Here is a 25,801-nt window from a genome sequence, read left to right as displayed (position 1 = left end):
CAGTTCATATCCCAGAAGTAGAACTCTGGGCTGCGAACATATTTAGTCGTCAGGGTTTCACCTCAAGTGAGTGGGAACTTCACCGGAAGTATTCCATCAGACCCGCCTTCACTGGAGCTCTACAGTTGTAGCTCGGATAGCGTCCTGACTGATCGCCGGCGTACTGGAGTTGGTTGTTCGGCCTCGAGATCCAGGAGCCTTCGCACTGCATGCTCCGGTTATTCCGTGGTACCAGTTTCCACTTCCGAAAACTTTTCAGAAGCAGAAAGGGCCCCAGTGATCCTCGGACATCCGTACTGACCACGTCAGTTCACTTGCGGAGCTGGTAGCTTTCTGTATTTCTGCAACAAAACTGCAAGTAGGGACCACCTCGCAGGATGTTTTTCACATGTAATTCTTCCCTATTGCATACCGTTAGATCATTGGGATCTATTCTATTAGGGAAGGTTGCCCCCTTTTCTCTCGGCTATATCCTCATCCTGACGAGTCTTCGGTGCTAACGGGTCTTTTCAGACTTTTTTCTCTTATTTCCTTCAAAGCAAGGTTGTCCTCAAGCCTTCCCTGTCCCTAGTTACCAAGGTGGTATTGTATTACTACTGTCATGAGGGCATAGTTCCTCCCTCATCTCTTTTGGCACCACTCCACAAAATGGAATGAGGTCCCCATATTCCGGACAGAGCAAGTGCTCTGAGTAGGTATGTCTTGAGGACGGCGTCCTTCCGAAGGTTGGACACTGTATCTTGGGTTTCCTACCGGTAAGAGGAAGGCTTCCTGACTTTTACAGGAAGGGTTTGACCGTCTCCATCGGCCATTTAGCCTGGTGTATTCCTTCACCATCCAGTAGTCCTTCCGTGTTAGATGACAGCCTATCTCCCCGTCTATCGTGGGTTCCAGGCACCAGGCGTCAACAAGACACGCCTGCACGTTTGCGGATTCGTCCAGTCCGCATGCATTCTTGAAGCATTATAATTCCCAGACTTCCACAGATGTGACTCTGGGCAGGCGGACTCTGCAGGCCGCGGTGGCGCACTTGTAAGTAGCGGTTACACAGAGCCTGATCGGATGTTGTCCCCACCCAGGGACTGCTTTGGTACGTCCCACGGTCTGTGTCCCCCAATGAGGCGTAGGAGAAAAGGAGATTTTTGTTTACTTACCGTAAAATCTTTTTCTCCGAGCCAATCATTGGGGGACACAGCTCCCACCCTAGTATTGGCTTATGCTTGTTTTTACAATCCGATATGCTATACTCTCATATATGATATGACATGCTGTAAGCTAATATGTTGTTACTGATCTCCTACTGCTTTTTGCACCGAACTGGTTAGCTGAGGGCCAGCAGGAGGGTGTATACTGCAGGGGAGGAGCTAACTTTCTTTGTATCACTTAGTGTCCTCCTAGTGGCAAGCAGCATAACACCCACGGTCTGTGTCCCCCAATGATTGGCTCGGAGAAAAAGATTTTACGGTAAGTAAACAAAAATCTCCTTATCTGCAGGGTCCTAGACCCCTGTGTTGTAAGGTTTACCCCCCATCTTTGGGTAGAACCAGATTATATTGGTAGTTACTGATCACCCCGTATTGGAGTTACTGATCGCCCCCTATTGGAAGTTACTGATTGCCCAGTATTGGTAGTTACTGATCGCCCCGTATTTGGTAGTTACTGATCACCCCGTATTGGTAGTTACTGATCACCCCGTATTGGTAGTTACTGATCTCTCCGTATTGGTAGTTACTGATCGCCCCCTATTGGAAGTTACTGATCACCCCGTATTGGTAGTTACTGATCGCCCCGTATTGGTAGTTACCGATCTCCTCGTATTGGTGGTTACCGATCTCCTCGTATTGGTAGTTACTGATCACCCCGTATTGGAGTTACTGATTGCCCCGTATTGGTAGTTACTGATCGCCCCGTATTGGTAGTTACTGATCACCCCGTATTGGTAGTTACTGATCTCCTCGTATTGGTAGTTACTGATCACCCCGTATTGGTAGTTACCAATCGCCCCGTATTGGTAGTTACTGATCGCCCCGTATTGGTAGTTACTGATCACCCCGTATTGGTAGTTACTGATTGCCCCGTATTGGTGGTTACTGATCGCCCTGTATTGGTGGTTACCGATCTCCTCGTATTGGTAGTTACCGATCGCCCCGTATTGGTAGTTACCGATCGCCCCGTATTGGTGGTTACCGATCTCCTCGTATTGGTAGTTACCGATCGCCCCGTATTGGTAGTTACCGATCGCCCCGTATTGGTAGTTACCGATCACCCCGTATTGGTAGTTACTGATCGCCCCGTATTGGTAGTTACTGATCTCCTCGTATTGGTAGTTACTGATCGCCCCGTATTGGTAGTTACTGATCACCCTGTATTGGTAGTTACTGATCGCCCCGTATTGGTAGTTACTGATCGCCCCGTATTGGTAGTTACTGATCACCCCGTATTGGTAGTTACTGATCGCCCCGTATTGGTAGTTACTGATCGCCCCGTATTGGTAGTTACTGATCGCCCCGTATTGGTAGTTACTGATCGCCCCGTATTGGTAGTTACTGATCGCCCCGTATTGGTAGTTACTGATCACCCCGTATTGGTAGTTACCGATCTCCTCGTATTGGTAGTTACTGATCACCCCGTATTGGTAGTTACTGATCACCCCGTATTGGTAGTTACTGATCGCCCCGTATTGGTAGTTACTGATCCCCCATATTGGTAGTTACTGATCGCCCCGTATTGGTAGTTATTGAACGCCCCTTATTTGTAGTTATTGGGGCGATTGATCACCCTATATTGGTAGCCGAGTCCCTGTTACTTTTGCCAGATGTTCGACCTGCATTATTCATAATTGAATGAGAAACCTCGGCACCAGACTAAAAGCTGCATCCGTTTTATTGATGTTGCGTGTTATAACTCAATATATTCTATATGATACATGAGAAAGTGGGCAGCATCCCCCGACTTTCCATGCACCATAGCATTTCTCTTATAGGGGAAGGGGCTTATAGCTCTGTTCATCCAGGTCTTTCTGATTCATAAATAATTTACTAGAAAAGACTGACACAAAGATCAGGGATGTTAGCTAGGGGTAGTAGTTATGGAGGGGAAAATCCTGACGGTCAATCACAAGGAGTCACTTGCCTTGTGTGGAGTCTCCGCAGACGACCTCTCTCTGTACCTCTTCAGATTTACTTCAGTTGACAAATGGTTAATGCAGACCTTTTTACTTATCACGTTTCTGAATTATCAGACGTCTCTGGCTTTTATCTGTCTATCTGATGAGATTAATTAGACCGGACATATTGATTAATGCCTGAGAGTTTTATCACATAGTATCACGGTGGCATCAGATTAACTCTTCCTGTGCCACGCAGCATTGGAAAGGGGACACCGTGTCCTTATTTCTGTCAGACACTGTCTCTGTGCCGTTGGTAATGCTGTAGGTACCAGGGTAAGATAAGTACTCCCCTAAAGTGCATTGGTGAGAGATGGGCACCAGGGATAGACCTTGACTATGAGGCAGGTGGCGCCACATATAGATAGGGGGTGAATAATCTAAGGAAAGGAGCCAGTGAAGCTGCCTACAGTAAAGGGGTAGAAATCCCACCAAGGGGTGCAGTGTCCCAGTGAATATGGGGTGCTATGCGAAAGCCCTTCTTTGGGCACCAAGACGTCTTTCTTCTCCCGTCATGGAGGCTCACGCTGACTAGTCGCTACTTCTCTTGCCAACTGTGTGATAAAGATATCACCCTAGAGAAAGTCCCTAAATAAACTGGCACTTCCAATTCAATACTAAACCTACATGTAAGCAGAAGTTATTGCCACAAATATTTAAGCAAAAATGTTCAACTTTATTTAGAAAACTTAATTTAGAAAACTTCATTGTTTAAAAACAAATAAAAATGGTGAAAATAAAAGACACTACACCTGCTGGACATGTTACCACTCAGATATACTGTTTCCTCATCCCAAAAAATTGTTTCATGTATATTGCGACGCCTATGGGTTGAGAACAGCAACATATGTAATAAATCAATAATTAAACCAATCTTTCCAATTTCACAAATATCCCCACATATTGGTATTTAGCCCATGTGTAACCAATTCACAAAAAGTCTATAACTAGCCAAACACTATTACATTAAATTCATATCAAGCAATTAATTCATCTGGTCAAGAAAACCTAGAGCACAAAAGAGCAGCGCCAAAGTGCATAGTGCCGATATAGAGTCTCAAGCATTGGACATAATATACATAGCAAACGTTGTGCTAAAGTGCATAGTGCTGATATGGAATATGTAAACACTGGACCAAATGTGGAGATTCAACACAGTTAAAGAAGTAAAAAGAATGGAGTCATAACCTGCAGATGAAGTCCGGGCCCCGACGCGCGTTTCGCGTTTAAGCTTCTTCATGGGCCGTAATAGCGTTTGGCTAGTTATAGACTTTTGTGAATTGGCTACACATGAGCTAAATTCCATTATGTGGGGATATTTGTGAAATTGGAAAGATTGGTTTAATTACAGATTTATTACAGATGTTGCTGTTCTCAACCCATAGGCATCGCAATATACTTGAAACAATTTTTTGTTATGAGAAAACAGTATATCTATGAGTGGTAACATGTCCTGCAGGTGTAGTGTCTGCATTTATTTTCACCATTTTTATTTGTTTTTAAACAATGAATTTTTCTAAATAAAGTTGAACATTTTTTTCTTAAATATTTCTGGCAATAACTTCTGCTTACATGTAGGTTTAGTATGTGTGATAAAGATTTCTATACAGGAAAGGTCACAAGAAACTGCGTCTACTATACAAGAGGCTGCCTCTCCATGCTGCACAGACTTGTTTTAGATCTACTGTAACTTTTCGCTTGTGGTTCAGTTGTTGCAATAATTTGGGTCATTTCTGTTCCCCTTAGACATCCTTCAGAGAGCAACTCCGTTCTCCTGGCTCCGTTCTCCACGGCCACCAACACCTACGGCTACATCTGCAGCCCCTCAGAACTGGCAGAAGTGGACGCCGTCGATGAAGACGACGACCTGGACCTAGGAGAGCTCAGCTCCTTAAAGTCCTACAGAAAGTATTGTGAGACGCCGACGTCCAGCATCAGTGATTATGAGGGCTCCATGGCAGGGTCTCTAGTCAATGGTTGGGGGTCCGTATCGGAGGATAACTTCACTAGCGCCCGCTGCAGCATGGTCAGCTCTTCAGACGGATCCTTCCTTATGGATGCCAGCTTTGCCAAAGCCCTGGCTGTGGCAGTGGACAACTTTTGCCTTGGCATAACCCAGTCTGAGCCTGTAGGCGCAGACCGAATCTCCACTGGTGAGTATAGTCCTGTAGCAGGCAATTGCTTGTATGGCAACTTCATAATATGCTTCCATAAGTAACTATGTAGGCAAGAACTGTGGCAGAGTCTGCATGATCTGTGCCTATGGCAACACTTCCTGTCTGTGCTCTGGCCTTGTAATGGATTGTCATAGGAACAATACGTGGAACAGATCATCCACATCCTAACTGGCCTGGATCAGTGCAAACCTTAATGAGCTGCATGGGCAGATTGTCCCAATGACGAGGCGCTCGGACAGGAAGTGTTGTCATGAGTGCAATAGTACAACTTCGGGCTTCATCTTTAGAGTTTTTACTCTTCTCATCCGTTTTGCTTCCTTTCCTGCATAGTAATTTGCAGGATGTCCCGGGCACTGGAGGGGACATTGATTTTCCTGCAGCCGCCAGGCATAGTTATCGGATCGCCCTTGTTCATCCAGTCAGAATTCTGATAATAGACGTGTAGGAGGGAATTGCTGTACATGTAGTCCCCAAATATATCACTGCAGGGGTCCTTAAAGTAGAACCACCACTAATCTGCACATACGTGATGTATTCTGCACTGCAGGCCGGCGTGTGGCTGTGCGTATTCCCGGCATCACCCTTCCATTAATTATCTATTACCTTCCCGCTCCTCTGCTACATTACTGATACATTGTTTCGCTGATCGCGGTTTCCATAGTAACCGTCCTGTGTATAATGTATCAGCTGATAATTGACAGCTCCGAGCTTCCAACCACCAAACCAGTGAGAGGGTCCTGTCCCCCCAGGGCTCATTACTCCTTACTAATTATTAGCAAGGTTTTGAATCTACTTTTTTTTTTTTTTTTTTTAACTCTTGTGATCCGTTTTTCCTTCCATGTTTCATTGCGGGTAGGGCAGGACTCCACGGTCTTTACAGAAAGAGAAGTATTCACTCCATTAAGCCTCCTGGGAAATTGGGGGCATTCAGCGCTTTCACGGGAGATGACCTGTGCACGGTCCCTTAGGTGGGGAATGGACGAGCGGAGCTGAGCCCATTCCTGACACGTATTTTCCTGACAGGGTTAAGTAAGGTCACGCAATGAGATCTTGCCGCCATCTGTTCCCATATGGTGTGTTTACACCGCCGCGTCCTTCCATCGCCTCGCAATATATCCCAATCATCATTATTATTATTCATTGCTGCAGCATCAGGCGGCGCTAAGGTGATGGGATATAAGTGGGGCCCATGGGTGACCTTCGTGAGGCCTTATAACAGCGGACAACGTGGTGGCATCTTACTGTGAAATCTGCAAAGAACGGAGACCAGAGATCAGAGAAGAAGGTTCACTTCCCTTTTTGGAGCATTTCCCCTGTAATTACATGGAAACTCCAGTCCCTTATATCATCTTAGTATCCATCAAAACCGTTCCCTGCAACCTGTGGCTCTCCAGGACATGCTGGGAGTTGTAGTTTGCATCAGCTGGATAACCACTCGCCTTAAAAATAATGTTTAGTGTCGCATTCTCCATAGCCGCGCTCAGATCACTAGTCCGCACTATGGTTATATATGGGCTTAATGGGGCAGAGCTGACAATCTGCACATCACAATTCCTGGAAGCCGTAAAGCGAAGCCCCAGCACTGTAAATCCTTATATTCTGGAGCAAATCCTCTTTACTCCAGGGTCCGTTAGTCACTTGGATTTACCGACGCCTTTTGGCAGCTGGAGAGTTAATTTCACATTTTGACAAACAACTTATTTATGTTCTGAGTGAAATCCTAAATTATCAGATAAAATCTGATTATTTTAAGCGGCTTTTCTGGAACATCTGTCTGTCACGCCGCACAAAGCAAAGTGAGATTCAATGACAGCCAAGGTCAAGGAAGATTAGTATCCAGCCACAAGTGAGGGAACCCGGCGATCACCGATCAGAGCATTTCTAGCAACAGGATGGTTCAGTATATAATGTACAATGTAATGAAATGTGAGCAGGAAAGAGGGGGACACGACTGCTGCAGAATTATTACTGAGTCACATGGTAAAGACGTGCCATGAAGTATGGTTCATTATCTAATGTTTTCTTACTAAGAGGAAATTGTTTGCTAATGTACAAGAATATAACTGCTATAATACTGCCCCTATGTACAAGAATATAACTACTAGAATACTGCTCCTATGTACAGGAATATAACTACTATAATACTGCCCCTATGTACAAGAATATAACTACTATAATACTGCTCCTATGTACAAGAATACAACTACTATAATACTGCCGCTATGTACAAGAATATAACTACTATAATACTGCCCCTATATACAAGAATATAACTACTATAATACTGCTCCTATGTACAAGAATATAACTACTATAATAATGCTCCTATGTACAGGAATATTACTACTATAATACTGCTCCCTATGTACAAGAATAGAACTACTATAATACTGCACCCTATGTACAAGAATATAACTACTATAATACTGCCCCTATGTACAAGAATATAACTGGTATAATACTGCTCCTATGTATAAGAATATAACTACTATAATACTGCCCCTATGTACAAGAATATAACTACTATAATACTGCCCCTATATACAAGAATATAACTACTATAATACTGCCCCTATGTACAGGAATACAACTACTATAATACTGCTCCTATGTACAGGAATATTACTACTATAATACTGCTCCCTATGTACAAGAATAGAACTACTATAATACTGCCCCTATGTACAAGAATATAACTACTATAATACTGTCCCTATGTACAAGAATATAACTACTATAATACTGCTCCCTATGTACAAGAATATAACTACTATAATACTGCTACTATGAACAGGAATATAACTACTATAATACTGCTCCTATGTGCAGGAATATAACTACTATAATACTGCTCCTATGTACAAGAATATAACTACTATAATACTGCTCCTATGTACAGGAATATTACTACTATAATACTGCTCCCTATGTACAAGAATAGAACTACTATAATACTGCCCCTATGTACAAGAATAGAACTACTATAATACTGCCCCTATGTACAAGAATATAACTACTATAATACTGCTACTATGTGCAGGAATATAACTACTATAATACTGCTCCTATGTACAAGAATATAACTAATATAATTCTGCCCCTATGTACAAGAATATAACTACTATAATACTGCTCCTATGTACAAGAATATAACTACTATAATACTGCTCCCTGTGTACACGAGTATAACTACTATAATACTGCTACTATGTACAGGAATATAACTGCTATAATACTGCTCCTATGTGCAGGAATATAACTACTATAATACTGCTCCTATGTACAAGAATATAACTACTATAATACTGCTCCTATGTACAGGAATATTACTACTATAATACTGCTCCTATGTGCAAGAATATAACTACTATAATACTGCCCCTATGTACAAGAATATAACTACTATATTACTGCCCCTATGTACAAGAATATAACCACTATAATACTGCTCCCTATATACAAGAATATAACTACTATAATACTGCCTCTATGTACAAGAATATAACTACTATAATACTGCTCCTATGTACAAGAATATAACTAGTATAATACTGCCTCTATGTACAAGAATATAACTGCTATAATACTGCCTCTATGTACAAGAATATAACTACTATAATACTGCCCCTATGTACAAGAATATAACTAGTATAATACTGCCTCTATGTACAAGAATATAACTGCTATAATACTGCTGCTATGTACAGGAATATTACTACTGTAATACTGCTCGTATGCTCAAGTAGCGTTTTCCTATGTGAATTTTCGTTCCCATCATGCACCTGGTGACGTCAGGATAGCATTACAGCATTGGATGGGGCAGGTTTCTCCTCTGAGATGTTGATAAATCACCATTTTAATTTTTTGCTCTCCATGAGACTATTCTGATTAAGAGATGTGGGGGAGGGGCGGACTATACGGGGTGTAATTATCCCATATAATGAGGTGACTTATTTCAGTATTTTTGGCTCCTGGCTGAGATCTGATCCTCGGGAATCATTCCGCATGTGATAGTCTGTGCTCCTCCGCTATCAGGGGCTGCGCCGATCCCTTCTCTGTCAGCAGAGCCGTTTAATATTATTTCCGCTGCCAATACATTTACGTCCTGATGCCTCATCCCATGGAGTCGCCTATAGTTAATGCTTTATACTTAAAGGGCACCTTCCTACGTACAGGCACAGAAGGAGATGATCAGGAATGCTATGGTCAGAATATAAAACCATGTAGTGTGACGGCCTCCGCTGTGCAGAGGATTTCAGGAGAGGCTTGTGCTCATCTTGTAAGGCAGACTGACAGTGATGAAGGATCTCCAGCAGCACAGAGTATTTCAAGGAAGAACTGTACTTTCTGTAAGGTCGCCGACTGAGAATAACATGGTGGGAGGAACTGTATCTTCTGAGCAGCACAGAGTTTTTAAGGAGGTGAATGTACTGATCCCGTGGGGGCAGTGACCTGGTCATTCCATCTGTGACACAGACCTGATCTCTCCTCTGTTTATCTTCAGACTTTTCGCCTTCGCCGTCCCCCCTGGATGGATTACTGGCATCTCAGATGCCGAGGAACAGCACTGAACTGGACGGTAGGAAACCCAAAGTGAATCCGCTGCCGGTTCTGGACTGGAACATTGACTGGATGGACGAACTGGAGGCAAAATACCGACACAGGAGCCAGACGAGGCCGCAGTGTCCGTTCAGTAAGAAGGTGTGGACACGTCCGGTGTATGAGCGCTGGGGCAATAGGAAACCGTGTCGTATTGGGGCAGTGGTCTTAGGGGTGGCTATAGGGGGCTGTGGTCTGATATGGAGTTACAGAGAGACCCAGGAAAGATATATATCTTGGGACCCTGTTAGCCAGTGGATAGAGAAATATTTAGAATTGAGTCCTCAGTGGTGACCACTGAGGACTCTCAATTTTAAATATTTTTCTATAGAGAAACCCGTAACTATAAGTAGTGCAGTGTTCATTGGTGTGTAAATAGGGGGTGCTGTTGTTTGGGAAATAACTATAGGCAGTGTCAGACTGAAGAACACTGGGCCCACCAGAGGGTTTGATTTTGAGGCCCACCTTTCTCCTCCACTAAAGAGCCCAATAGAAGCTGCGAGGTTGGCACTATGAGAAGCCAGGGCCCCCTGAGGATTCTCCAGCTCTCAGATGGGCCAGTCCAACCCTGACTATAGGAAGTGCTGTGGTAGGTGAAACTATTGGGGGCAAAGGAGTTTGGGGTGCAACTATAAAGGTGCAGGAGTCAGGTGTAACTATAGAGGGCGCAATGGTTTTAGCTGTAGCTAATAAGGGCGCAGCCGTATTAACTGTATGGGGTGCAGCAGCATTGGCTGTAGTTATTGGAGTTGCAGCGGTCTTGGCTGGAGCTATTAGGATCGAAGCAGTCTTGGCTGGAGCTATTGGCCGCAGAGGTTGTGGCTGTAGTTATTGGGGGTGCAGAGGTCACAGCTGTAGTTACTGGGGGCGCAGCGGTCTTGGCTGGAGCTATTGGGCGCAGAGGTAGTGGCTGTAGTTATTGGGGATGCAGCGGTCTTGGCTGGATCTATTAGGGGCACAGAGATAATTTCCGTATCTATTGGGGTCGCAGCAGTCTTGGTTGGAGCTATTGGGGGGCACAGACATAATGGCTGTATCTATTGGGGTCGCAGCAGTCTTGGCTGGAGCTATTGGGCTCAGAGGTCATGGCTGTAGTTATTGGGGGCACAGAGGTCATGGCTGTAGTTATTGGGGGTGCAGCGGTCTTGGCTGGAGCTATTGGGATCGCAGCAGTCTTGGCTGGAGCTATTGAGGGCTTAGCGGTATTGGCTGAAGCTATTGGGGGTGCAGAGGTCATGGCTGTAGTTATTGGGGGTGCAGCGATCTTGGCTGTAGTTATTGAGGGTGCAGCGGTCTTGGCTGTAGTTATTGGGGATGCAGCAGTCTTGGCTGGAGCTATTGGGGGTGCAGCGTCTTGGCTGTAGTTATTGGGGGAGAAGCGGTCTTGGCTGGAGCTATTGGGGGAACAGCCGTCTTGGCTGGAGATATTGGGTGTGCAGCGGTCTTGGTTGGAGCTATTGGAGGAGCAGCCGTCTTGGCTGGAGCTATTGGGGGTGCAGCAGTCTTGGCTGGAGCTATTGGGGGTGCAGTGGTCTTGGTTGTAGCTATTGGGGGTGCAGCCGTCTTGGCTGGAGCTATTGGGGAGCAGTAGTCTTGTCTGGAACTACTGGGGTTGCAACGGTCTTGGCTGGAGCTATTGGGGATGCAGCGGTCTTGGCTGTAGCTATTGGGGGTGCAGCGGTCTTGGCTGTAGTTATTGGGGATGCAGCGGTCTTGGCTGGAGCTATTGGGGGTGCAGCCGTCTTGGCTGGAACTATTGGGGGTGCAGTGGTCTTGGTTGTAGGTATTGGGGAGCAGTGGTCTTGGTTGTAGCTATTGGGGGTGCAGCCGTCTTGGCTGGAGCTATTGGGGAGCAGTAGTCTTGGCTGTAACTACAGGGGGTGCAACGGTCTTGGCTGGAGCTATTGGGGATGCAGCGGTCTTGGCTGTAGTTATTGGGGGTGCAGCGGTCTTGGCTGTAGTTATTGGGGATTCAGCGGTCTTGGCTGGAGCTATTGGGGGAGCAGCCGTCTTGGCTGGAGCTATTGGGGGAGCAGCGGTCTTGGCTGGAGCTATTGGGGGTGCAGCGGTCTTGGCTGGAGCTATTCAGGGTGCAGTGGTCTTGGTTGTAGCTATTGGGGGTGCAGCAGTCTTGGCTGGAGCTATTCAGGGTGCAGTGGTCTTGGTTGTAGCTATTGGGGGTGCAGCGGTCTTGGCTGGAGCTATTGGGGAGCAGTAGTCTTGTCTGGAACTACTGGGGTTGCAACGGTCTTGGCTGGAGCTATTGGGGATGCAGCGGTCTTGGCTGTAGCTATTGGGGGTGCAGCGGTCTTGGCTGTAGTTATTGGGGATGCAGCGGTCTTGGCTGGAGCTATTGGGGGTGCAGCCGTCTTGGCTGGAACTATTGGGGGTGCAGTGGTCTTGGTTGTAGCTATTGGGGAGCAGTGGTCTTGGTTGTAGCTATTGGGGGTGCAGCCGTCTTGGCTGGAGCTATTGGGGAGCAGTAGTCTTGGCTGTAACTACAGGGGGTGCAACGGTCTTGGCTGGAGCTATTGGGGATGCAGCGGTCTTGGCTGTAGTTATTGGGGGTGCAGCGGTCTTGGCTGTAGTTATTGGGGATTCAGCGGTCTTGGCTGGAGCTATTGGGGGAGCAGCCGTCTTGGCTGGAGCTATTGGGGGAGCAGCGGTCTTGGCTGGAGCTATTGGGGGTGCAGCGGTCTTGGCTGGAGCTATTGGGGGAGCAGCCATCTTGGCTGGAGCTATTGGGGGAGCAGCCGTCTTGGCTAGAGCTATTGGGGGTGCAGTGGTCTTGGCTGGAGCTATTGGGGGTGCAGCGGTCTTGGCTGTAGTTATTGGGGGTGTAGCGGTCTTGGCTGTAGTTATTGGGGATGCAGCGGTCTTGGCTGGAGCTATTGGGGGTGCAGCCGTCTTGGCTGGAGCTATTGGGGAGCAGTAGTCTTGGCTGGAGCTATTCAGGGTGCAGTGGTCTTGGTTGTAGCTATTGGGGGTGCAGCCGTCTTGGCTGGAGCTATTGGGGAGCAGTAGTCTTGGCTGTAACTACAGGGGGTGCAACGGTCTTGGCTGGAGCTATTGGGGATGCAGCGGTCTTGGCTGTAGTTATTGGGGGTGCAGCGGTCTTGGCTGTAGTTATTGGGGATGCAGCGGTCTTGGCTGGAGCTATTGGGGGTGCAGCGGTCTTGGCTGGAGCTATTGGGGGTGCAGTGGTCTTGGCTGGAGCTATTGGGGGTGCAGCAGTCTTGGCTGGAGCTATTGGGGGTACAGCGGTCTTGGCTGGAGCTATTGGGGGTGCAGCGGTCTTGGCTGGAGCTATTGAGGGTGCAGTAGTCTTGGCTGGAGCTATTGGGGGAGCAGCCGTCTTGGCTGGAGCTATTGGGGGTGCAGTGGTCTTGGTTGTAGCTATTGGGGAACAGTAGTCTTAGCTAGAACTACTGGCGGTGCAGCGGTCTTGGCTGGAGCTATTCAGGGTGCAGTGGTCTTGGTTGTAGCTATTGGGGGTGCAGCCGTCTTGGCTGGAGCTATTGGGGAGCAGTAGTCTTGGCTGTAACTACAGGGGGTGCAACGGTCTTGGCTGGAGCTATTGGGGATGCAGCGGTCTTGGCTGTAGTTATTGGGGGTGCAGCGGTCTTGGCTGTAGTTATTGGGGATGCAGCGGTCTTGGCTGGAGCTATTGGGGGAGCAGCCATCTTGGCTGGAGCTATTGGGAGTGCAACGGTCTTGGCTGGAGCTATTGGGGGTGCAGCGGTCTTGGCTGGAGCTATTGGGGGTGCAGCGGTCTTGGCTGGAGCTATTGGGGGTGCAGCGGTCTTGGCTGGAGCTATTGGGGGTGCAGCGGTCTTGGCTGGAGCTATTGGGGGTGCAGCGGTCTTGGCTAGAGCTATTGAGGGTGCAGTAGTCTTGGCTGGAGCTATTGGGGGTGCAGTGGTCTTGGTTGTAGCTATTGGGGAACAGTAGTCTTAGCTAGAACTACTGGCAGTGCAGCGGTCTTGGCTGGAGCTATTGGGGTGCAGTAGTCTTGGCTGGAGCTATTCAGGGTGCAGTGGTCTTGGTTGTAGCTATTGGGGGAGCAGCCGTCTTGGCTGGAGCTACTGGGGGTGAAGCGGTCTTGGCTGGAGCTATTGGGGGTGCAGCGGTCTTGGTTGTAGCTATTGCTGGAGCAGCCGTCTTGGCTGGAGCTACTGGGGGTGAAGCGGTCTTGGCTGGAGCTACTGGGGGTGCAGCGGTCTTGGTTGTAGCTATTGGGGGTGCAGCCGTCTTGGCTGGAGCTATTGGGGGTGCAGCGGTCTTGGCTGGAGCTATTGGGGGAGCAGCCGTCTTGGCTGGAGCTATTGGGGGTGCAGTGGTCTTGGCTGGAGCTATAGGGGGTGCAGCGGTCTTGGCTGGAGCTATTGGGGAGCAGTAGTCTTGGCTAGAGCTATTGGGGGAGCAGCGGTCTTGGCTGTAGCTATTGGGGGAGCAGCTGTCTTGGCTGGAGCTATTGGGGGTGCAGTGGTCTTGGCTGGAGCTATAGGGGGTGCAGCGGTCTTGGCTGGAGCTATTGGGGAGCAGTAGTCTTGGCTAGAGCTATTGGGGGTGCAGCGGTCTTGGCTGGAGCTATTGGGGAGCAGTAGTCTTGGCTAGAGCTATTGGGGGAGCAGCGGTCTTGGCTGTAGCTATTGGGGGTGCAGTAGTCTTGCCTGTGCTTAAGAGGGTGATTTTTTTGCCACCACTTAGACTACAGCTGTAATTTTTGTGTCCCTTTGGACATTGAGCCGCCAGCTGCCTCGTGTTATTTTGCGGCTCCAGTTTCTAATGTTGAGGTTTCTAGAATCTGTCATTTCTCGTCTTCTCGTTGCCAAATCACATTATTCTCATGTCATCTACACCTGACCCCACAGTGGAGAATCCCCCCAGCCGCCGTCTACACATCACCGACACCAGGGATCCTGCAATAATCCGAGACTTCTCTGCTGCGTCCACAGCGAGCGCAGGATCAATATGCTGCACTTTCCGCCTCCTCCGGGGTCTCTGCGCAGTTTGTACACATATGGGGTCCTAATGTCAGACATTCACTCTCGTCTCATGTACTTACCTGCCCCCACACAGCTCCTGAATAGCACAGTGAAGTCTGGACATATTATTGGGGTATCACTGCAGCATGGTGGGTGTTCCTCTGCATCCAGGAAGCCATGGTGGGGGGACTTCGTACCTGACAGGTAATAGGGTCTCATGTTTCCTGGGGAATTAGTTGTGATGTTCAGGATTGCGCAGGCTGCTGCCGTCACTGACTCCACACACACGGATGTATTCGGCGGCGATTGCGGCAAAGCTTTCAGCATAGATGGCGGTTTTATCAGTAGATTGCGGTTTTATCTGTGGACGCCACGATGTGACTTTACCTTTACATTGTGTTTTAGGTGGAATCATTCAAGTAGCGATCACTCCTCGACCAATGAGCTCCTCTGAAAACCGAAGGTCTGACGCATCCAGCCAATCCCAGCGACTGCAGTGAAAGGTTCATGGGGAAACCTGCGGAGCGGTGTCTGCAGAACACATGGCGCAGTCGCCATACTCGGTCTGAGACCAGGCAGAGGAGCTGCCGCTCTGCCTGATGATTCCTCTATATCTTTATAGTTGACTTTCTAGAACATTGGCGCCTCTATATAGCAGTCAGCGGACAGTGGCAGATGAAGGTGTCACTGTGGGTGGCCATTTATAGATGCCGTTCCCTGGACTCGATGTCGGCGCTGTGTATATAACAATACATTGTGACACATCGGGGGAGTAGTCAAAATCCGCTGAGAGCCCTTTAGTACGGATCAGATATTCTGGATTATCATGTGATCAGCTACCAGCGATGGCGCTTAGTATTGTCTGACTTTCTTATGAAAATGACACTTAGTCAAGGTCTCTGTTGCTGTCAGTGAATGAAAACCTTGTCAGAGGCTGAGCCGATACTTCTCACTGCTGAGATTTCAGGAGCATTTACACGGCACCATTATCGGCCCTAGAAACGATCGTTACATGATAATCCTGCAGCGTAAACAGGAGGCTGATCTCAGCAGCACATTATCCTCTGTGTAACGTATGTGCTGTCGAGAACTGTGGCGTCTTCTACGCACTGAACAATCGGTCGCACCCAGACTAGATGATCCTCTGTGCGCTAAACAGCCTGGACTGATACATAACAAACCATCAAGTGGTCGAGTTTACACAACTTCAAGGGGAATTGTCTAGATTGGAAACAACAAACACTCAGCTGTGAGACACCTGGGTCTGATCATTCAGCGTCTGAATTTTCCCATTCACTGGCAGCCAGCAGAGATCTTGAAAAAATAGGAATTTACAAAGACCCTGATTCATCCACAGTTTTTGGCAGAATTCGGTGTCAAATGTCACAAAATTCTTCCAAAACTTCTAGTTGTGCAAAAACTTTTGCTACTATATTGGGGCATTTTTTATTCCAGTTCTGGCAAATTCTACAACTTTTCGAAAAGTGAATGTAGCTGTGGATGTGGGGGGAGTTGTGGCTGAAAACGTCATCATTTCATCACAGCAACTGAAAGATGTGAACTACAAATCCCAGCATGTTCTGTCTTCTGCTGGGAGTTGTAGTCTAGCATATGCCCCCCCGCTGCGGAGAGGTAGAGGTTACTGGATTTTGTAGTGAGGATTTTATGTGTTTGACTTGTTTACACTTTGTGTTTATTTTTGATAAAGTTATATTTGTACGTCTCAATGTCCGCAAGTCACATGATTTGTGCGTGAGCGATCGTATGGATCGGTGATCGAGGTGCCCCTCCGTTCTGGGAATAATGGGGCTTTCAGACAAACTTACAGAAGACGTCTTAAGGCTATTTGCACACGTTGCGGATTCGGCTTAGGAATTTCTGGTGCGGATTCGGTCTCTCCTGGCAGAAAACGCACCTGCTGTTTTTTGTGCGGTTCCGCAGCGTTTTTTGTGCGTTTTTGCTGCGGTTTTCTTGCGGATTTGCTGCGCTTTTTACCCCTGCGGTTTTCTATAATGGAATGGGTACAAAAACGCTGCAGATTCACAAAAAAAGTGTGCACAGCATTTTTATTTTTCTCATTGATTTACATTGTACTGTAAATCAATTGCGGATCTGCAGCGTTTCTGCACTGCAAAAACGCTGCGGATCCGCAGAGAATCCGCAACGTGTGCACATACCCTCAAAGGCGCCAGTTTCTCACCGTGTCTGATGCCGGCTGATACATGGCGCATCGTTAGACTGCAGATTGATGAATTCAGCAGTTTGTGTCGGTCCCTTAGAGAGTGATCGTCGCTGCAGTCAGGTGTCCGACCTGATGCACCATCTTGTAATGGGGACTAAAGTTCTCTGTCGGGATATAAAGTCCCAGATCTGCCTATCCGTGCAGGTCCCAGCGGTTGGATCAGCAAGTTGTCACACTGTGGATGAATAACCTGTTTTCCCTGAACAATCCCTTTAAATTTCACATAATTGTCACAAATGTGGAAACGCAGCAGCCGCCTGGCATTGAGCGTCCTGGCATTCATGATCCTGGCACATCGTCATGCCTGTGTAATTAGAAATGTTAAATGCTGAGATGCGGAGAGTGGCGCCCCGGGCACATGGAGGCCGGGCATGGTGCGCTGTTGGCAGCGAGGACGCCTCGTGTCAGTGATCACCGATCATTACACAAGGACGTGTGAAGGTCGCTGCATCATTGAATTAGAGTGGGGCCATATCCACATGTGAGCCGCGGCCATCGGCCCTCTCGCTGATTTATTGGTCGTTTTCATTAAATAAATTCATTGAGGACATTGGAGGAGAAAGTTCTTCACAGAAATCCTGAGCGGAGGACAGAGAGGAAAACAGCAGCGGGGGAAAAAAGGCAAAGTAAATGTCTGGGACTCTTGAGAAGGGTCGGGATAGGATGAGCATAATGGTGGATACAGGATCAATAAGTAGCATACAGAACATAGACGACTGTATGGCAGTATATAAAATGATTCACCGGACAGTATACGGTATTATAGGATGGGATGTGACAACACCGGACAGTGTACGGTATTATATGATGGGATGTGACATCACCAGACAGTATACGGTATTATAGAATGGGATGTGACATCACTGGACAGTATATTGCATTATAGGATGATATGTGACATCACCGGACAGTATACGGTATTATAGGATGGGATGTGACATCACCGGACAGTATACGGTATTATAGGATGAGATGTGACATCACTGGACAGTATATGGCATTATAGGATGATATGTGACATCACCGGACAGTGTACGGTATTATAGGATGGGATGTGACATCACCGGACAGTATATGGTATTATAGGATGGGATGTGACATCACTGGACAGTATATGGCATTATAGAATGATATGTGACATCACCGGACAGTATACGGTATTATAGGATGGGATGTGACATCACCGGACAGTATACGGTATTATAGGATGATATGACGTCACCGGACAGTATACGGTATTATAGGATGGGATGTGACATCACCGGACAGTATACGGTATTATAGGATGATATGTGACATCACCGGACAGTATATGGTATTATAGGATAGGATGTGACATCACTGGACAGTATATGGCATTATAGAATGATATGTGACATCACCGGACAGTATACGGTATTATAGGATGGGATGTGACATCACCGGACAGTATATGGTATTATAGGATGATATGACGTCACCGGACAGTATACGGTATTATAGGATGGGATGTGACATCACTGGACAGTATATGGCATTATAGAATGATATGTGACATCACCGGACAGTATACGGTATTATAGGATGGGATGTGACATCACCGGACAGTATACGGTATTATAGGATGATATGACGTCACCGGACAGTATACGGTATTATAGGATGGGATGTGACATCACCGGACAGTATACGGTATTATAGGATGATATGTGACATCACTGGACAGTATATGGTATTATAGGATGGGATGTGACATCACCGGACAGTCTATGGCATTATAGGATGATATGTGACATCCCTGGACAGTATACGATATTATAGGATGATATGTGACATCACCGGACAGTATACGGTATTACAACCATGTGAATAAGCTGTCATGCCTTGTGGTTTATCCCATGAGTACATTGCATATTATCTGCCTCCCTTATATCTGATGCGATTATTCTCTAGAGTACCCCATTAATCTAACAGAATCCCCTCCTACACCTATAGCAGGTAACACGCAGGTAACAAGCCTCGTCTCCTCTGCAGCAGGTGAGTCCTCAGTTAGTAGAGAATGGGGGCGGTGATGGAATCACCGGGGTGGGGGAGGGATCATGGTGCAGGGGTGGGACCGCGGGGGAGAGATCATGGGGGCAGGGGTGGGACCACGGGGGAGGGAAAGGGATTATGGGGAAGGGGTGGGACCACGGAGGTGCGGGAGGGATTATGGGGCAGGGGTGGGACCACGGGGATGGTGATGGGACCACGGGGACGGTGATAGGACCACAAGTGCATTGGTGGGACCAAAGGGGCGAGGCGGCAACACCAGAGAGGAGCTCTGCAGGAGAAAGCGCGTTCGGGAGGTCAGTCACCTCTATTGTAATCGTACACTGAGGATCTGCATGTATGTGGTCTCATGTAACAAATGGGGGGCAACACATGTCCCATGATGAAGGATCGCTGAGTTCTGCTGCTACAGGGCAGCACAATACAAGTGAAGAAGTTTATATTGCGACTCCCAAGGTTACTGCAACAAGCAAGTAAAACAAATTAAACAAGGATTGACATCTTGTGTCTTGCTTGTTGCAGTCACAGGACCTTTTGGGGTCACAGTGCAACAATCTTCCCTTGTATTACACTGCGATGTAGCAGCGACACCGAGGAAACCCACAAGTATCACGGCGAAAGTCGCCATGTAGCCCTGGCCTAAATCTCACTGAGGTTTTCATTTGTGGAAAAACCCAATGGTGAAACCTCAGGACAGAGAGTGAGGGGCGGTCTCTGCTCCTCATATTTGGGTCACGCGTTAGTCTGATACGTGAGAATACGGTGACATCACACATGATCCTATGATGTCACGCTGCACCCACGCAGTGCATGCCGCCTCTTCCCAGAACCTTACTGTTACTTTCTGACACTAGGAAGGAAAGTTAAGATTTAATCCTTATGTGGAAATAATCGTTTGAATTCTGCAGTCGGTGCCTGTCTGTAAATTGGTGAATGTAAGGATTAAACATCCCAAATTCAATGTCTGTTTCTGTGTGGGGGATGGAAAGTGACAACTGCTGAGTTAAATAAGGCAGCACACTGTAGCGTCAAAACTTGCAAACATGAAATTTGAAAATTGAATTGCATTACTGCACTAGAAATATGAAAAATTGAGAAAGTTTAGCGCATAAAATGGCCAATTCATGTGTACCTGGTAGCCACGATAAGGCATTTCTCGTATACCAGGGCCTAGCAATGCCTTTCCTCTCTGAGAATAAAGTCTTCATCTGAATGGGAACCTGTTCACTCTTAGTCTATGTTTGGATGTTACGGTCAGTTTTTTTAAATTTTTGAAACTGATTTTTTGAAAGTCATGGCTTTTCTTAAAGTTTTACCTCGACAAGTTGTCATAAAAGACAGGTATGCTTTAAAGGGTTGTTTGCACAACATAACACTTCTTTCTTGTACCTTTTGTGTCTTTTTTCACCTCTACCTCTGTCTCGGTGCCTTCAGCTTCACAGAGCAGAGTGAGCAGTTCTATTCTTATCTGCTAAAACTACATTTCCCAGCATCATCTGCCTCTCCTTAGTGCTGCTGGTTCTAGCAGAGCTCAACTCTCCTGCACTCCCCACAGCGGAGCTTGTAATTAATAGGCAGTGCAGAGTTGAGCTGTGTTTGTTGCCGGCTGTGGACAGATCAGTGATGTGAAACTGCAAATGCTGCTCTATTGATGCTTATGGCAGAGGATTATCGTCTACCATATCCATCAACAGAGCAACATTTGCAGTTTCACACCACAGATTTGTCAGCAGCGGACAACATGGCTTTTCACAGAGGGCAATGATGGCTTGATTGAGATTTCCTGTTCATGAGTGATAATTTGCTGGGATTGCTGCCATAATGTAGAGGATTTCATTTGGATAATAGAAAGTGTGGACATTTATTATATTAGGAAACTCCCAGTCACTAAGCGGTGATCGCTTCCTGTATTGTTTATATGGCAGGACACATAATCCGTCAGTCTTCCCCTCCCCCACTGGCGCTGCCACTCTCCATACAGTAAGTGGTGGACCCTCTGGATTTCTTGTAGATGTTTATTTTCGGAAACAATTCCAGCGGCTGCCGATCGCCCCTTTTCGGTCTGGTTGCTTTGATGTTTTTTCTTATCGCTGCGTCTGACATGCAGCTTTTTTCTCCTCGATTCTCTCCGCTTTGTCCATCATCTGATAACCCCCGGATGATTTAATAATGTCTCAGTGATCGCAGCAGACACGGTCGGACTTCCCTACCTTCGCCAGTTTCGCTGCTGGTCTGGGATGATCTAGACGCACAGTCAGTGACCAGAGAAGAATACAGGTGTAAAGGTCGCAGCTCTCGCCCGTCTTACCCATTAACTGCTGCCTTCGCTCAGCTGGAGACGTGTTATTGGGCACTTCATGGAGAATGGGAGTTATTCTACTTGGCCGCACTAAAAAGGTCACATGTTAAAGAAGCGTGGACGAAGTGTTTCCAGATCTCAGGAGAAATCCTGCTCCCCTGACTTTATACAAACCTGAAGTTACTTTATCAACCAGATATTAATATGATGTCTGTGAGTTACATTCAGAGCTGTAATCACAATTCTGCAGGTTTCTTGTGGCCGGTGTGCAGTGCATTATGGGAGATAGCAGGTTACGCAATCAGATTATGGTCATAAGCAGCATTTCCCCGTTTGGTTTCATTTATTACTAAGCAGAAGAAATGTCTTTCATGTTTTGTGAGACCCATGATCCTTTGCAACTTTTAATGGTACTTGATAGAGAACATTTCGCTTCTGCTGATCAATAGCATGTCTCCAGCTGAGCGAAAGCAATAGTTATATTACATAGTACCATCTCTCATGTATAGTGACATCCCTTAGTATATTGTGTACTCTTGTTATGTACAGTGCGGTTTCTTATTACATAGTGTACTCTTATGTATAGTGTTCTCATTACATAGTGCCCTCTCTTATGTATAGTGACATCCCATAGTGTACTCTCTTTTTCTGTATAGTGTTCTCTTATTACATAGTGCCCTCTCTTATTATGTGTAGTGACATCCCTTAGTGTATTGTGTACTCTTGTTACGCACAGTGTGGTTTCTTATTACATAGTGTACTCGCTTATGTATAGTGTTCTCATATTACATAGTGCCCTCTCTTATTATGAGTAGTGACATCCCATAGTGTACTCTTTTGTTATGTACAGTGCCTTTCCTTATGTGGTGCGTAGCGTTTCCACGCCGCTCACTGACTTTTGTCATCTGTGAAATATGAACCAAATCATAGGTGGCTTAGGATGTGGGGGGAACACAGTGTAGACTGCTCCCGGCCCTCATCACCCTCTATCCTCCCCTGCGTAGCAGGAGAGATCAGACATACTTTTATAATATTTTATCCTCAGCATTGTTATTGAACAATAATAATCAATACATAATTAGCCTACTATCAGTCAGGGCGTATAACTCATATTTCATGTCTCCTGCTTCATAGATGACATCAGTTTTGGATTTGTAGGGTCTGATGATTCTGGGGGTCCACACATTCTTGTCTGTGTCCTTCTCCTGAGATCTCCAGACAGGCAGCTCTGCAATGCTGGCGTTATCAGTCTCACATTCCTGGCAGCCCCTATGTGAATGAGACTCGGCTGTCTGCCTACCTGCCCAGCCCCCACCTGTCCCGGGGGTCTCACTTTCCTCCTTTTAGGACTCTCCCTATATTATTCTGATATTGATTTTTGGTTTATTGTATATCTTTTCTCCTGCAGTGTATTCCCAGACAAGGTTTAATTAGCAGGAAAGTATAAGACATCAACAATGATCAGAACAAAAGAAAGTGATGGATACACAAAGTGACGATAATGATTAATCTCTTCGTTTTAGGAGATGGTCATCTATCACGTTTTTTTCTGCTCATTTTCGCTGTGAAAAAGCAGCATTTTACGGTCCAAGTAAAACATGAAATTTCTACAATTTTATGCACATGGTGCTTATTCTGAGGCAATTGTCAGGTGTGAGAAATGCAGCAAAAACTGTTTTTTGTTTTTTCCTGCAGGATTGTTCCTGCCAGGAGACACATTTTTTATGCAGAAATTTCTGTAGCAAATGCTTGGTGTGCACATAGGTGATTTTTCATAGCCAGGACTGTACTACAGGTGAATATGCTATTGCTCCCTGTTAGCAGCCATGTCTAGAATCAATCCTTTAACGCTAAGTCGCTGTTGTAATGTGTGAATGCCGTGGATCTGAAATCCATCTCATGGATTTCCACCATTGCAACGCAGAACATAAAGTGAGCAGCCCGAGGGAGTGTGCACACGTTGCAGATTTGCTAGCAAAACCTGAAGCAATCCTGATGCCAACAAACTGAGTGAGAAACCTGGTGTCATGCACACGTTGAGTATTTTTGACTTGCAGATTTGGTGCAGAAAATAATCTGCAGCGTCAATTCTCTGCTTTTTTTTCCAGCATTTTTCACCATTGACCTCAATCAAAAAACGCAGGGCAAAAACGCATCAAAACACGCATGTTTGCAGCTGCGCTTTTAGGCTATGTGCACACGTTCAGGATTTCTTGCAGAAAATTCTGGAGAATTCCGGACATTTTCTGCAAGAAATCCGCAAGAAAACCGCGTGCGTTTTTGACGCGTTTTTGCCGCGGTTTTGATGCGTTTTTGCCGTGGTTTTTTCCGGACACTTCCCAATGCATTTTAAGTGGGAAATCCGCAAAAAAACCGCAAAATTAATGAACATGCTGCGTTTTTTACCGCGGAAAAAAACGCATCATGTGTACAAAAAGTGCAGAATTCATTAAAAATGATAGGATGCATAATATAAGCAGATTATTTGCGGTTTTATAGCGTTTTTATAGGGAAAAAAACGCGAAAAAACCGCGAATAATCTGCAACGTGTGAACACAGCCTTACTGTCAAGAGATTCAGAAAAGGTGCAAAATTTCTGCATCCATTTACTCAACGTGTGCACATAGCCTTAATGTACCACCCTCAGATCATGTGACACTGGGGTCCCCAAAGACCAGCTTACCAGAGAGAACCTGCAGACAAGTGGAATTCTTCTGTGTGGGCATCATACTATGTGTAGGGAACACTTGGGGCAACGCACGTGTGGGGTTGGGGGAGACTGTGGTGGGGTCGTACTGTGTGTGGTATGTTGAGGTATATTTGGGCACTGTGGGGACATCATACTGTGAGGAAGGTATACGGGGGGCTTCCTACTATGTGTGTGGAACCAGTGGCGCACTGCCAATGTTGGCTGACCACACAACTGCTATGGGGTCTATGAGTGAGAGGGGCCGAGTGTCATCGCCAGCACCTCCCCCTCCCACACACATTATACTTTCAACTGTTTCAGCATTTTGGATACTGATGTAGATGAACACAATGATGGAAGATGGAGCCATCACCTGACGCTCCCTCTCCCATCATTCCCCCTCTGCGTCTGAGCTCTGCGACATCTCCGCACAGAGGGCGCAATGACGTCACTACAGTGTGCTGAGCAGCGCAGAGAGTCAGAAGACCGGAGCAGCAGGGGAATGGGGAGAGGCGAGCATTTGTTTGTTTTCTATGTATGGAGCACTACATGGGCCCCGTAATACTGTATGGAGGTCTATGCAGGGCCCATAATTCTATATGGAGGACTATGCAGGGCCCATAATACTGTATGGAGGACCATCCGGGGCCCATAATACTGTATGGAGGACTGTGTGGTGGTGATAAAACTGCATGGAGGACTATGCGGGGCCCATAATACTGTATGAAGCACTACATGGGCCCCGTAATACTATATGGAGCAATATATATGTGGCCCATGATACTGTATGGAGGACTATATAGGTGAAAAATTACTTTGTAAGTGCTACAAAGTTGTGGGATATGGTCTTCTGTGACCCAACTGAATATTACGTTTTGTGTGTGTGTGTGTGTGTGTGTGTGTGTGTGTGTGTGTGTGTGTGTGTGTGTGTGTGTATGGGGTGTCTCAAATAGAAATTCCACTATGGAGCCCCATGACTTCTATGTAAGCCCCTGTGTGGAACTGTAGGGGCATTATAATGTGTGGGTGCGGATATCATACTGTATGTGTAGGGGATCCACTAGGGGGAATCATGCTGTGTGGAATGACTATACTGTGGGGGCATCATATGGTGTTTGACAGCCTGGGGGGGCATAAATCTGTGGCCATCATACTGTGTGATGAGACACTGAGGGTAACATACTGCATGGCAGAAGGGGGCATCATACTGTGGGTTTAGAAAGCAGTACTGTACATTAGAGGAAACGCTAACGAGCTTTGCTAAGAGAATGTTTCCGCGAGGGTACATACAAAAGGATTGGATGAGGTTAGGTACTCATTTAACACAAAGTTTCAAATTTGCTGTGGTGTGCTACCCAGAATGTGTCCCTCTCTGCTGGATCGGGGCTGCAGAGCTCCATTCATCTCCAAACATCATGGCTTTGTCTGCATTGATCTGATAACTGTTTATTTCTGAGACAACCAATAAAAGTCAGACTTAACTATGCTGTACTGGTGCTATAGTGATACCGGAGACTGTTGGGAGGCAAACTGCACTATTGAGAAAGTGGCAAATTCCTTTTAATTTAGCTTATCAAATGAAAATAGAATTCTAAATCCCATCAGTTTTG

The 25,801-nt window shown here is 46.5% G+C and overlaps 1 protein-coding gene across 3 annotated transcripts in view; it reads left to right on the top strand.

The window, feature by feature from the left end:
• The window catches only part of ROBO4 (roundabout guidance receptor 4), a 131,266-nt gene extending 114,584 nt beyond the window's left edge, over nucleotides 1–16,682 (top strand). For all 3 annotated transcript variants that reach the window (XM_077249561.1, XM_077249560.1, XM_077249562.1), the window contains 3 exons: nucleotides 4,913–5,319; nucleotides 9,848–10,044; nucleotides 15,336–16,682. In XM_077249561.1, the coding sequence (XP_077105676.1) occupies nucleotides 4,913–5,319; nucleotides 9,848–10,044; nucleotides 15,336–15,353 (622 nt within the window). In that variant the 3' untranslated portion in view covers nucleotides 15,354–16,682. The remainder of the gene's footprint in view (nucleotides 1–4,912; nucleotides 5,320–9,847; nucleotides 10,045–15,335) is intronic.
• The last annotated feature ends 9,119 nt before the right edge of the window (nucleotides 16,683–25,801 follow it).

This window comes from Ranitomeya variabilis, chromosome 4 (genome assembly GCF_051348905.1).
Source record: "Ranitomeya variabilis isolate aRanVar5 chromosome 4, aRanVar5.hap1, whole genome shotgun sequence".
In the NCBI taxonomy this organism is placed as follows: Eukaryota; Metazoa; Chordata; class Amphibia; order Anura; family Dendrobatidae; genus Ranitomeya; species Ranitomeya variabilis.
The sequence above is the reverse complement of the archived record's forward strand: the minus strand, read 5'-3'. Positions and strand labels throughout refer to the sequence as shown.